Below are 12442 nucleotides of genomic sequence, written 5' to 3' on the forward strand. Positions count from 1 at the left end.
TTGGTGTTGGATGACCAAGTCAGGCATGTATACTCAAGCATATAGCCTTTGGATTTAAGATTGCAAAGGTGAATATTGTATCAAGTGGCATAATAGGTTGGAACACATGAGGCATCTGATGAGAATAAGGACGTTGAAGATTAAGGAATAGGGATTGGTGGTGGCCAGGAGATATGGATGGTTAAGTAGAAGATGATACCACAGATATCTTTGTTACTGATGAAGACCTCAGGTGCAGCGAAGCCTTTCGTGATGGCAATGTCAAGAGGGTAATTGTGGGTGTGAGTTGGGGGGGGGTTGGCGATTAATGTGCAGAGCGAGATTGATTGAGGACAGAGAGTTGGAGGAGTAAGAAAGGGAGCAGGGCAATATAGTTATTGATTGAGGTCATTAAGGATGAGGACTCACTGAGTGCAAAGGCTAATTGGCATGAATAGAGAAATGATTTCAGTGAGGAAGTCGCAAGAGCAATAATGAAGATTTTGAAAGAGACATGGGAAGTGGAGTAGAAAGTGAGATGTCTATGGGAGAATGTCAATCACTTGTGTTCAGAAGCCAATTGTTAGATCCTTTAATGACAGGAACAGCTTTTTTGAAATGTTAATATATGTAGATGTACAGGCAGTGATGTAGATAACTATGTGCTCACTGATTATTGAGCCAAGAGGAACATCCCTTACAAGTTGTGAAACCTAGTCTGGAGCAAAATATACATAAGAAACTGCAACTTCCACCTCCCTCGTACTGTTAACATCTCACTTGGCTGATTCAGACACAATGGCTGTAACATGTAAGAAATTGTGTAGTAATAACATGGCACTGGCTGCTATTCTTCAGTTCTGACATGGGTGTCATCTGTACACAAAATGTCATTTTGAAGATCTGTGAAAGGGATTGAATGGTTACTGTTAGTGGGTAAATGCAACAGCAATTTTGTGCACAGAAAACTGCCACAAACAGCAATGAGATGAATCACCAGTTAATGTGTTTTTGATGGTGTTGGCTGAAGGAGGAAGGCTGGGTCAGGACTGCGGGAGAATTCTATTTTTGAAATAGTGCGGGGGAAATCTTTAATGTTTACTTGAACTATCAAACCAAGGTTACATCTACCTGTTCTAACATGTCATTCGAAAGATGACACCTCCGACAATACAGCATTCCCTCAGCATTGGACAGCAGTCTTCAGCATTGATTATGTTCTGAAATCTTGAACCTACAACTTTGTAACTCAGATGAGAGTGCTATGAACTGAGCCAAACTGAAATGTACAGGGATAGATTATTGTTCCAGCTGATGACAATTGCAGAGATTGTTCCAGATCAGGAGAAATAGTGTTGTTAACAGAAACCCAAGGGCTGCTGCAGCTACACTTCAATATTCTGACTTAAATATGAAACTTTAGCTGAAGAGTGAACAATTCCTATGGTCCTGGCCTAATCATAATATTCAGCTTTGGAGAAGATAGAGTTGCCTTTTCTAATTAGATCCATCAACTTTAAATGGTTTCAACTGCATGGATCAATCAGTGGGTTTTCTCCGAGGCATGGAAACAGGGCTATATTATCCCATTACTGAGGAGGTTGTCAAAGAATTGTGAGTTTTACAGCTCAGAAGGAGATCAATTAGCTCATAGCACCTGTGACAGCTCCCTGAAAGAGTTATCCACTTGGTCCCATTTCACTGTGCTGTCCCCATACCCCTTTTTAAAAAAAAATTAAATACTTATCCATTTCCCTTTTAAAAGCTATTATCAATTCTGCTTCCATAATAGTTTCTGATATAGCTTTGCATGTACGAACAACCCTCTGGATAGAATAATTTCTCTGAACCTCCCTCTTTGTGTTTTTGATGACTTTCTTAAATTTATGCTCTCTAGTTACCGATTCACTAGCCAATGGGAATAGTTTTCCTTGTTTACCTTATCATTGTAGAATGCTTTGGTTATTGTATAATGCTGAAGGTTTCTTTCTGTGTTCCCAGTTTTTGCTCATATCTTGTTGCTGTTTGCTGTAGTGTATTTGAAATATGATTACTAAGCCAAGAAGTTGAATGTTTATAACTGAAGAGATTTACTCTCCTTATTGAGTAGAAATAAATGTGAAATGCTGTGGATCATCATTCAGCAGAGTTATTGACTTAACTTCTTTGTGCTGAAAATAACAAACCAATTGCACTGTCCAATTTTGTCTCTATCAGCTTGTGGTGATTTGGTCACTGTTGGTCTTTTAGTTGTTCCTAATGAAAAAGAATTGCTTTTGATGACATCCATCAGTTTCTTGGTAAAGGTGAGAAACACAGTGAAGCCCATGTTGAGATAAGAAAGGAAAAATCGTATGAGGAAGGCATGTATTCAGTTTAGTGGTTGATCAGAGATGTGATACAGGCTTGAGATGAAGCAAGAATTTTCTGATGATTATACCTCGAGAGGCTGATCCCAAAATGAATAAAATGCATAGAAGTAATCTCATTCCAATTGAAAGCATTCCAGAAATTCAGTGTTTTATATACATTAAAAATCAGAAAAGACTATGGCACTGCATGGCCTAATGTGTATGTACACACAGTGTGTCAAGTGGTTTACAGATAAACATCTGTCTACTAAAGATAATTAAGCCTTAAAGTAGTGACACAGTTCATTGTAGTTGAACTTTTGCTCGAACAGAATGAAAGTACGAGTTCCTGTTCCTGCTAACTGACCTGATACCACAATCAAGCTTTATGTCCACGACAAAAATCATGAAATATGGTAGATTTCTGAATGTAAAATGTTGTACTTAAATAAATCTCAAGGGAGATCATAGTTTGAATCATATGACTTCAACCAGAAAAGACTGCGACACTAAAGAAAAGTTAATCGTAATCAGGTTTTTCTAATATATAACGATTTAATATTTATTAACATTTCTCAACAATTTAAAAAGTAATGCATTATGCCAGCAGTATGTAGTGAGGACAAATGGTGTCTGCATCAATTAGGCCAAAATTAACATAAACTTGTCACATTACGGTGTAAATGAGCTTGAAAGTAATGGACAGAATGCTTTCTGACTTTAATAAGGGTGTTCGTTAATGAATAACAAAAGGCATTTTTGGTCAACCAGAACCATTTTGTTTTATTTTACTAAAATAGTTTTAGAGGAGAACAGATGGGCTGTTACAGGATGAGAAGTTTTAATTGCTTCAGTTTTAATGTTCATTCACCTTCAGCCCATTACAATGGTCATCAAAGTGCATAAATAGAACATTTTGACAGTGTATTTACTTTTGCAATGAACACTAAAATCTAGGGGACCATTATTCAACATATTTGTTGAGCAAGTTAGTGCTGAAACAGCACTACTTTTCTAGTACTGGGCTGGCGATGCTATTATCCACCTATATTTTCATATGGTACAATTTTACCTATACCTTCTTACTGATTTATCGCTACTGAAGGTTTACTCATAATATGATGTGGAGATGCCGGTGATGGACTGGGGTTGACAATTGTAAACAATTTTACAACACCAAGTTATAGTCCAGCAATTTTATTTTAAATTCACAAGCTTTCGGAGATTTTCTCCTGAGGAAGGAGAAAATCTCCGAAAGCTTGTGAATTTAAAATAAAATTGCTGGACTATAACTTGGTGTTGTAAAATTGTTTACAATACTCATAATATGGCACTGAAGGAGTCTAGATATAGTTCATATACCAGAGATGTGCTTTAAAAAAGAATTCGGCCTATCAGGGTGCTGATTTTTGTTGGGAATGGTTCCACAAGCACTGGGTACCGTCCAGTATCTTGCCCAAATGATCATTCTTCATGCGAGAACCAACAGGCTCTTTAAACATGGCAGACATCCCAACTGAGCCCCTACGACAACCCTGGCTATTTGCTGACTCAGCTTCGATTGAAGTTCGAGACTGGAACCTTTCTGACCTGTATGATTCAATTGCATACAACAATGCTCTTACCAAATGGACAATCAAGGGAGCTGCATGCTGGAACTTCATGGCTTCAATATAGCTTTGAGGGGTGGGGAGGGGCAAGGAATGTTTCTGAGCAACATGTAACCGATCTTTTTCATTACTTATGGTGCAGTAGATATTTGGGACTCTATTATATTCACTCCCAGCTGATTTGCTGTTTTTTGTCGTATATTTGAAAGGGCTTTAAACAAACAGATAACACCATGTTGCCACACTGGATTGGGGTAACCGACTCACTCCAACATAGTGTTGGGTTGCAGTTTGTTACCAGTGATTCTCTGCATGGAAAGCTACCAGTGGCTGAGAGATTGGTAGCTGGCAGCAACCTGCCCACTCTCTTGGTTGAGGAATAACAGGTAACCGGGGCAGGGGGGCAGGAAATAAGATGGAGAATAAATTGACTCTTTGCTGCTGTTAAGCTGCAAGTGTTGGAGTTGGTGTAACACTGGACCTCTGGTGGTATTGCTCATTGTCATGCAGCATCTGATGCTGTGTAGAATCATTGCGTGTATACCACACAGGACGTCAAATCATTGAATTATTTGTGTATAAACCTTCTGACACCACTTCATTGAGTTAATCTGTGGTCAAACACTGCTTCTCCCCCTTTAGCAATTCTCAGATGCACTCCAGCAATCTTCTAACTCCACCCAAGGCTTCGCAAAGATCCTTTGCTCATGATAAAACACTGGGCAGCCACTTCCCTCGTTTAGGTTAAAATTAATTTCTGACTGAAACGGTTTTGATTAATAACTAGTCCTGAGCGTAAATCATATAATCATTACCTACCATTATAAATTATTACAAGCACCACCTTGGGCTGCATTGCTGCTTCAGGATTACTTTTAGTTCTGAAAAAGAATATTTAGATTGAGCAGCAATGGAATGGATTTCACAGTGATGCGAAGTCTAGACAGGATATTAAAATGACACTGGAAGAGTGGTTTAGTAATAGAATAAGAAAAAAATCTTCTAATTTAGATTTTGACATATGATGTTTTTTTAAAAAAAGGGGTTCTGTTACAAACTTTCCAAAAGAGTAAGGGTCCTACATGGAATCATAGATTCATACAACCAATTGGCTGGCCCATCGTGTCTGTGCAGGCTCTTTGAAAGAGCTATACCACTCCCCTGCTCTTTGCCCATAGCCCTGCAAATTTCTCCTTTTCAAGTATATATCTCAATCCAAATGTGGGTATGGATCTGTAGTACTAACATGCTCCCTATTCTGCATTAAATTGGCAGTCTGACTCCAAGAGGCCATAGAAAGAATAGTTGGAAATAATTTTCTGATTTCAGTCAGGACTGCAATGTGGATACTGAAATTGGCCTCAAGACCCTAGGATTGTTAGGGGAAATTCAGTCAGGTTCCAGCTCTGGATTGCTAGCCACTGGCTATTGCTGGAATTGTGCATCGGTCAGTATCTGGTGAGAATAGGATTGGGCCTGGGTGCGATACCTCTTGTCTTCAAGTAGGCTGCCAATATTCATTGTCAAAACTTGCAAGCAAAGAACAGACATTTGGATGAGGGCATCTGGTGCTTGTGAGATTATGCCTCAGCAACCATGTTCAGGTGAGAAAGAGAAATAGTTGTTAGAAAAATATAGAATTAGGTTTTAGCTTTGGTTTGCTGTTCCGTGCCTTGGTTTGCTGTTCCGTGCCTTGGTTTGCTGTTCCGTGCCTTGGTTTGCTGTTCCGTGCCTTGGTTTGCTGTTCCGTGCCTTGGTTTGCTGTTCCGTGCCTTGGTTTGCTGTTCCGTGCCTTGGTTTGCTGTTCCGTGCCTTGGTTTGCTGTTCCGTGCCTTGGTTTGCTGTTCCGTGCCTTGGTTTGCTGTTCCATGTCTGGGTTTGCTGTTGCCTGTCTTGGGTTTGCCGTTGCCTGTCTTGGGTTTGCCGTTGCCTGTCTTGGGTTTGCCGTTGCCTGTCTTGGGTTTGCCGTTGCCTGTCTTGGGTTTGCCGTTGCCTGTCTTGGGTTTGCCGTTGCCTGTCTTGGGTTTCTGTTCCGTGTCATGTGTTCAGTTCAGTATGCTACTCCTATGTTTTTTTTCTGATGGTTAGTGTTGATATCATCACTAAGGAAGATAATTGGGAGGGGTGTTTGAGCCAGGGAAGGACTAGCAGTTGATTGAAAGATTTTAGAATGAATCCCTGTTTGCTTAAACAAGGTTTTCTTTGTTTAGAATATTATTCATATCAAATGATCAATAACAAAGTCTCATAGTAAGACCATAAGAGATAGGAGCAGGAGTAGGTCATTTGGCCCCTCGAGCCTGCTCCGCCATTTAATGCGATCATGGGTGATCTGATTTTTACCTCAACTCCACTTTCCCACCCTTTCCCCATATCCTTTGACTCCCTTGCTGATCAAAAATTTGTCTAACTCAGCCTTGAATGTATTCAATGACTCAGCCTCCACAGCTTTTTGGGGTAAAGAATTCCAAAGAGTCATGGCCCTCTGGGAGAAGAAATTCCTCCTCATTTCCGTCTTAAACGGACGACCCCTTATTCTGAGACTATGCCCCCTAGTTTTAGATTCCCCCATGAGGGGTAACATCCTCTCAGCATCTACCCTACCGAGTCCCCTCAGAATCTTGTATGTTTCAATAAGGTCTCCTCTCATTCTTCTAAACTCCAATGAGTATAGACCCAACCTGTTCAATCTTTCCTCATAAGGCAACCCTTCCATACCCGGAATCAACTTAGTGAACCTTCTGTGAACTGCCTCCAATGCAAGTATGTCCTTCCTTAAATAAGGGCACCAGAACTGTACGCAGTACTCCAGGTGTGGTCTCACCAGCACCCTGTACAGTTGTAGCATGACTTCCCTGCCTTTTATACTCCATACCCCTAGAAATAAAGGCCAATATTCTGTTTGCCTTCCGGATTACCTGCTGCACCTGTATGTTGACTTTTTGTGTTTCATGTACGAGGACACCCAGATCCCTCTGTCCATTTTGTAGTATTTCTCCATTCAAATACTATTTTGCTTTTTTATTTTTCCTCCCAAAGTGGATGACTTCACATTTTCCCACATTATATTCCATCTGCCAATTTTTTGCCCGTTTACTTAACCTGTCAATATCCCTTTGCAGACACTTTGTGTCCTCACCGCAACTTGCTTTTCCACTTATCTTTGTATCATCAGCAAATTTGGCCACAAGACACTCTGTTCCTTCATCCAATGTCATTGATATATATTGTAAATAGTTGAGGCCCCAGCACTGAGCCCTGCAGCACCCCACTAGTTACAGATTGCCATTTTAAAAATGACCCTTTTATCTCGATTCTTTGTTTTCTGTTAATTAGCCAATCCTCTTTCCATGCCTGTATATTACCCCCAACACCATGAACTCTTATCTTGTGCAGTAATCTTTTATGTGGCACCTTATCGAATGCCTTTTGGAAATCCAAATATACTGCATCCATTGGTTCCCCTTTATCCATCCTGCCCGTTACTTCCTCAAAGAACTCTAATAAATTTGTCAGATGTGAATTCCCCTTCATAAAATCATGTTGACTCTCCTTGATTGTATTATGAGTCTCCAAATGTCTTGCTACTACTTAATAATGGATTCTAGCATTTTCCTAATGACAGATGTTAGGCTAACTGGTCTATAGTTACCTGCTTTCTGTCTCACTCCCTTCTTGAATAGGGGTGTTACGTTTGCGGTTTTCCAGTCCGCTGGGACCTTTCCAGAATCTAGTGAATTCTGGAAGATTACAATCAATGCATCCACTATCTATGTAGCTACTTCCTTTAAGACCCTCTGATGCAAGCCATCAGGTCCAGGGGACTTGTCAGCCTTTAGACCCATTAGTTTACCTACTACTTTTCTCTAGTGATAGTGATTGTTTTTAGTTCCTCCCTCCCTTTTGCCCCTTGATTTTCTACTATTTTTGGTATGTTATTAGTGTCTGCTACTGTGAAAACAGATCCAAAATATCTGTTCAATTCTTCTGCCATTTCCTTGTTTTCCATAATTATTTCCCCAGTCTCATCCTCTAAGGGACCAATGTTTACTTTAGCTACCCTCTTCCTTTTTATATACTTGTAGAAGCTTTTACTGTCAGTTTTTATATTTCTTGCTAGTTTACTCTCATGGTTTATTTTCTCCCTCTTTATTATTCTTTTAGTCATCCTTTGCTGGTTTTTAAAGTTTTCCCAATCTTCGGGCTTACCGGTAATCTTTGCCATGTTGTATGCTTTTTCTTCTAACCTGATACCATCCTTGACTTCCTTAGTTCGCCATGGTTGGTTCACCCTTTTTGTGGAGTCTTTCCTCCTAACAGGGATAAATTTTTGTTGCGAGTCATAAAATATCTTTTTTAAATGTTTGCCACTGCTTATCCACCATCATACCATCTAATCTGTTTACCCAGCCCACTTTAGCCAATTCCACCCTCATTCCTTTATAATTGCCTTTATTTAAGTTTAATACAGTAGTTTCAGAACCAAGATCCTCGCTCTCAAACTGGATGTGAAATTCTATCATGTTATGATCACTTATTCCCAAGGGACCCTTTACTTTGAGATCATTAATTAACCCTGTTTCGTTACCCATTACCAGATCCAAAATGGCTTGTTCCATGGTTGGTTCCACAACGTATGGACTAAGAAACAGTCCCTAATACACTCTATGAACTCCTCCTCAGGTCTATTTTTGCCAATTTGATTTGTCCAATCTATGTGAAAATTAAAATCGCCCATGATTATTGCATTAGCATTTTTACAAGCCCCCCTTATTTCCTGATTTTATATTTTGCCCTACAGTGTAGCAACTGTTAGGGGGCCTATATACTACTCCCACCAGTGATTTCTTTCCCTTGCTATTTATTACCTCCACCCAAATTGATTTGACATCTTGATCTTCTGAGCCAAGATCATTTCTACTATTATACCAATTTCATCTTTTATTAACAGAGCTACCCGACCACCTTTACCTTTTTTCCTATCCTTCTGAAATGTTAAATAACCCTGAATATTTGGCTCCCAACCTTGGTCACCTTGCAACCGCATCTCTGTAATGGCCACGAGATCATACCCATTTGTTTCTATTTGTGCCGTCAATTCATCTGTCTTATTACGAATGCTGCGTGCATTCAGATAAAGAACCTTTAATTTTGTCTTTTTACCATTCTTTCCTATCCCGGCCCCATTTGCTAGTGCACTATTATGTTTGTATGCTCTGTCCCTTCCTGACACACTCTGTTTATCATTACCCCCATCACTTTCCTGTACTACTTCCTTGTCTTTTCTCTTTATCAATCTAAACTTCACCCCACCTGAGACCTCCCCTTCTCTATTTAGTTTAACGCCTTCTCTACCGCCCTAGTTATTCGGTTTGCCAGAACACTGGTCCCAGCACTATTGCAGTCCGGTGATTGGAGGTTTGAATGGAGCATTTGTAAACTTCTTGTCTTGGAACTGGTGGTCGTGTAGCCTGGTCAATTTTTCACCTGTTACCTAATACGCAGGATAATATTGTCTGAGGAGGAGAAGTCATCAGACACAGAGAGGGATATGGAGGGGTGGTGATTATTGATAAGGGGACACAATGGGAATGAGGCTGTGCTGCGAAGGAGAGCAATGTGAAGGATAGGGAAGATTATGGGAGTAAGGCAATGGCAGAGATGCAGAGCAGGAGTGACTTCATCCCTCTTCCCCCCACCCCCTGTATATCCTCCAATTCACTGTGAATAACACCACAGGAGATCTGTTTGTAATATATTAAGAAACTTGTATATAGTGTGCACTTCCTACAAGCGTCACACTTGCATCCTGTCATATCCACTGACTCACAGTGAGCAATGACATAGGAGATCTTCAAGTGCTTAACGTTAAAAGTTGCCCATAAATAGTAGTTGCCTAGGGAACAGAATATCTGTGGAAGAATACCATGTGATAATGTTCATCTTTGGGCATGAGAAATGAAGACAATTGAAATAGTTTTAAATAACCTCATTTTACAATATTTTTTTTTGGTATATGCTACAGACTGGAATTTTGGAGTCTATTTCTCTTCCTGCTTGTCCTTTGTATTCTTGTGACTATTACTGCTAATCGTTTACACCTTTTAATGCATTTTCCCAATGAAACACTAATTGGAGAGACAGTTGCTTATTTTTCCCTCTCGATCAACACCAATTTGTATGTGTGAATCTGTACTGGCTCAAACATAGGTAAGTAAATTATAAAGAAATGCACTTTAACGGCAGGCAACGCCAGGGAGTCCAGGTCAGGAAGCTCATACCAAAGGTTTGAGTTCAGCTTGTGCTTTTGCTGCAGCTTGCAGAACAATTTTATTTTAAGTAGCTTCAAGAGGGACAAGAATGAGTCAATATCATCAAAGCAAAGTGTTAGAACCTTTTCTTCTTTTCTATGCTGATCTGCCCGCATTTAAAACATTTTTTAAAACCTTAAAACATGAGAGTGCAAATTACAGTCGCTGATAACAAAGACACACTCCAAATGTGTTTGTATAACATTCCTCTGCTGTTAACAAAGGCATTAACCCATTTAAAATGAAGACATTTATTTGAAGACAAACTCTAAATAAATGCACCTGTAAGTGTGACTCTCAGAAACCATCAACTCATCTCAAAACTTCTCTGCCTCAAGTTTGTGCGCAATAAACAGTAGGAGAAACTCCTATCTGTTATTGGCAACCTCTAATTCTTCCCTCCAACCAATCTAGTTCTATTGGTATTAGCCTCCCTTCCAACTGATCTGATTGGTTCTGACAGCCTCCAGTCCTGCCCTCCAAATTATCCAATTAGGTAATACTGACAACGTCCAATCACAGTGGGGGAAAAATGAGATGATTTTTCCAGTGAAGCATAAACAAGCTGACACATGGATTGAAATGCTGACTCTCAGTTTAAATCATGATGGTTAGTGTGGGTGAGTGGTACCTGGAGTGCCGATAAGTGAGCATTGTAGCAGCGCTGTACTTGGATTTTGTCATGATTTTATACCCAAAAGAAGAAAAGACAAAAACTTTCAACGATGATACATGAAACTCACCTTCTTCATCTCTTTCCTTCGACTGTATTTTTTTCTCATAGCATAAGGAGGTGTGGGAGGTGCTAATTCTGGAGAGCATTGCAGCACAAAAGGAAAGCCCAGAGACAACCTGGAGTGGGTATCTACTTAATCTCCCTCAAAAACTAATTACACCGCTCTCATTTCCCCTGCGTCTGGCAGAAAATTTGGAACCCAATTTTATTTTTTAATATTTATTATTATGGTATTTTGACCCTGTTACTACTCTGCAAATAATGACCTCAGTGGAGCCAAAAAGACAAGAACCTTTTCCTCTCCTGGTCTCTTGATTGTGTTCTGACTGTCCTGGCTCTATCTTTCCTTCCCCATCCTGCCCTGAGCATGCCTCACTTGATGTCTTTTTGGCTCCATTGTTATCATTATTTGTAGTTTAATATTATCTGAACCCTTATACTGTAACTGACTTGCTGCATCTTCCCAGCTCAGTTATAAGTACACATTGCAGTTTAGTGTCAACAAATGGTGCATCATGAGATTTGTATTGTGTATACACTGTTAATTGCATTTTGTACATTGAACCAGACCTTTCACAACCTTGGCGTCCTATTTGACCCTGAGCTAAGCTTCCGACCCTATATCCACTCCATCACCAAGACCGCTTCCACTTCCGTAACATCGACCACCTCCACCCCTGCCTCAGCTCATCTGCTGCTGATCCCTCGTCCATGCCTTTGTTACCTCTAGACTTGATTGTTCCAATGCTCTCCTGGCTGGCCTCCCACCTTACACTCTCCATAAACTTGAGCTCATCCAAAACTCTGCTGCCCATATCCTAACGCGCACGAAGTCGCATTCACCCATCATCCCTGTGCTCGCTAACCTGCATTGGTTCCTCGTCTGGCAATGCTTCTATTTTAAAATTATCATCCTTGTTTTCAAATCCCTCCATTGTCTCACCCAATCCTATCTCTGTAACCTCCTCCAGGCCTACAACCTCTGCGATCTCTGCGCTCCTCCAGTTCTGGCCTCTTGCGCATCCCCGATTTTTATCGCTCCAACATTGCAGCTGTGCCTTCAGCTGCCTAGGCCCTAAGCTCTGGAGTTCCCTCCCAAAACATCTCTGCCTCTCCACCTCTCTCCTCCTTTAAGACGGTTCTTAAAACCTACCTCTTTGACCAAGCTTTTGGTCATCTGTCCAAATATCTCCTTATGTGGCTTGGTGTCAGAAATTTGTTTGATAGCATTCCAAGGTGCTTCACAGGATTGTTATGTTAAAGGTGTTATATAAATGCAAGTTGTTGTTGTTGCTGCAAGGTTCTCATTGCACGTTTCTGTTTACAGATGACGGTATTGAGGCAACAGGCTGCACACACGCAGAGAAAAGCAGCAGCTGTCGAGGGTCTAGAGGAATTACAAATCTCAGACAGCACAGAATCTGCGCAGAAGACAACGTGGAAGGTAAATAGCTT

The 12442-nt window shown here is 40.4% G+C and overlaps 1 protein-coding gene across 1 annotated transcript in view; it reads left to right on the top strand.

The window, feature by feature from the left end:
* Positions 1-12442, top strand: part of ppfia4 (PTPRF interacting protein alpha 4) — a 560134-nt gene that overhangs the window by 447778 nt on the left and 99914 nt on the right. Inside the window, exon 5 of the mRNA XM_068007385.1 lies at positions 12315-12431. Coding sequence (XP_067863486.1) covers positions 12315-12431 — 117 coding nt within the window. The remainder of the gene's footprint in view (positions 1-12314; positions 12432-12442) is intronic.

This window comes from Heptranchias perlo, chromosome 27, assembly GCF_035084215.1.
Source record: "Heptranchias perlo isolate sHepPer1 chromosome 27, sHepPer1.hap1, whole genome shotgun sequence".
In the NCBI taxonomy this organism is placed as follows: domain Eukaryota; kingdom Metazoa; phylum Chordata; class Chondrichthyes; order Hexanchiformes; family Hexanchidae; genus Heptranchias; species Heptranchias perlo.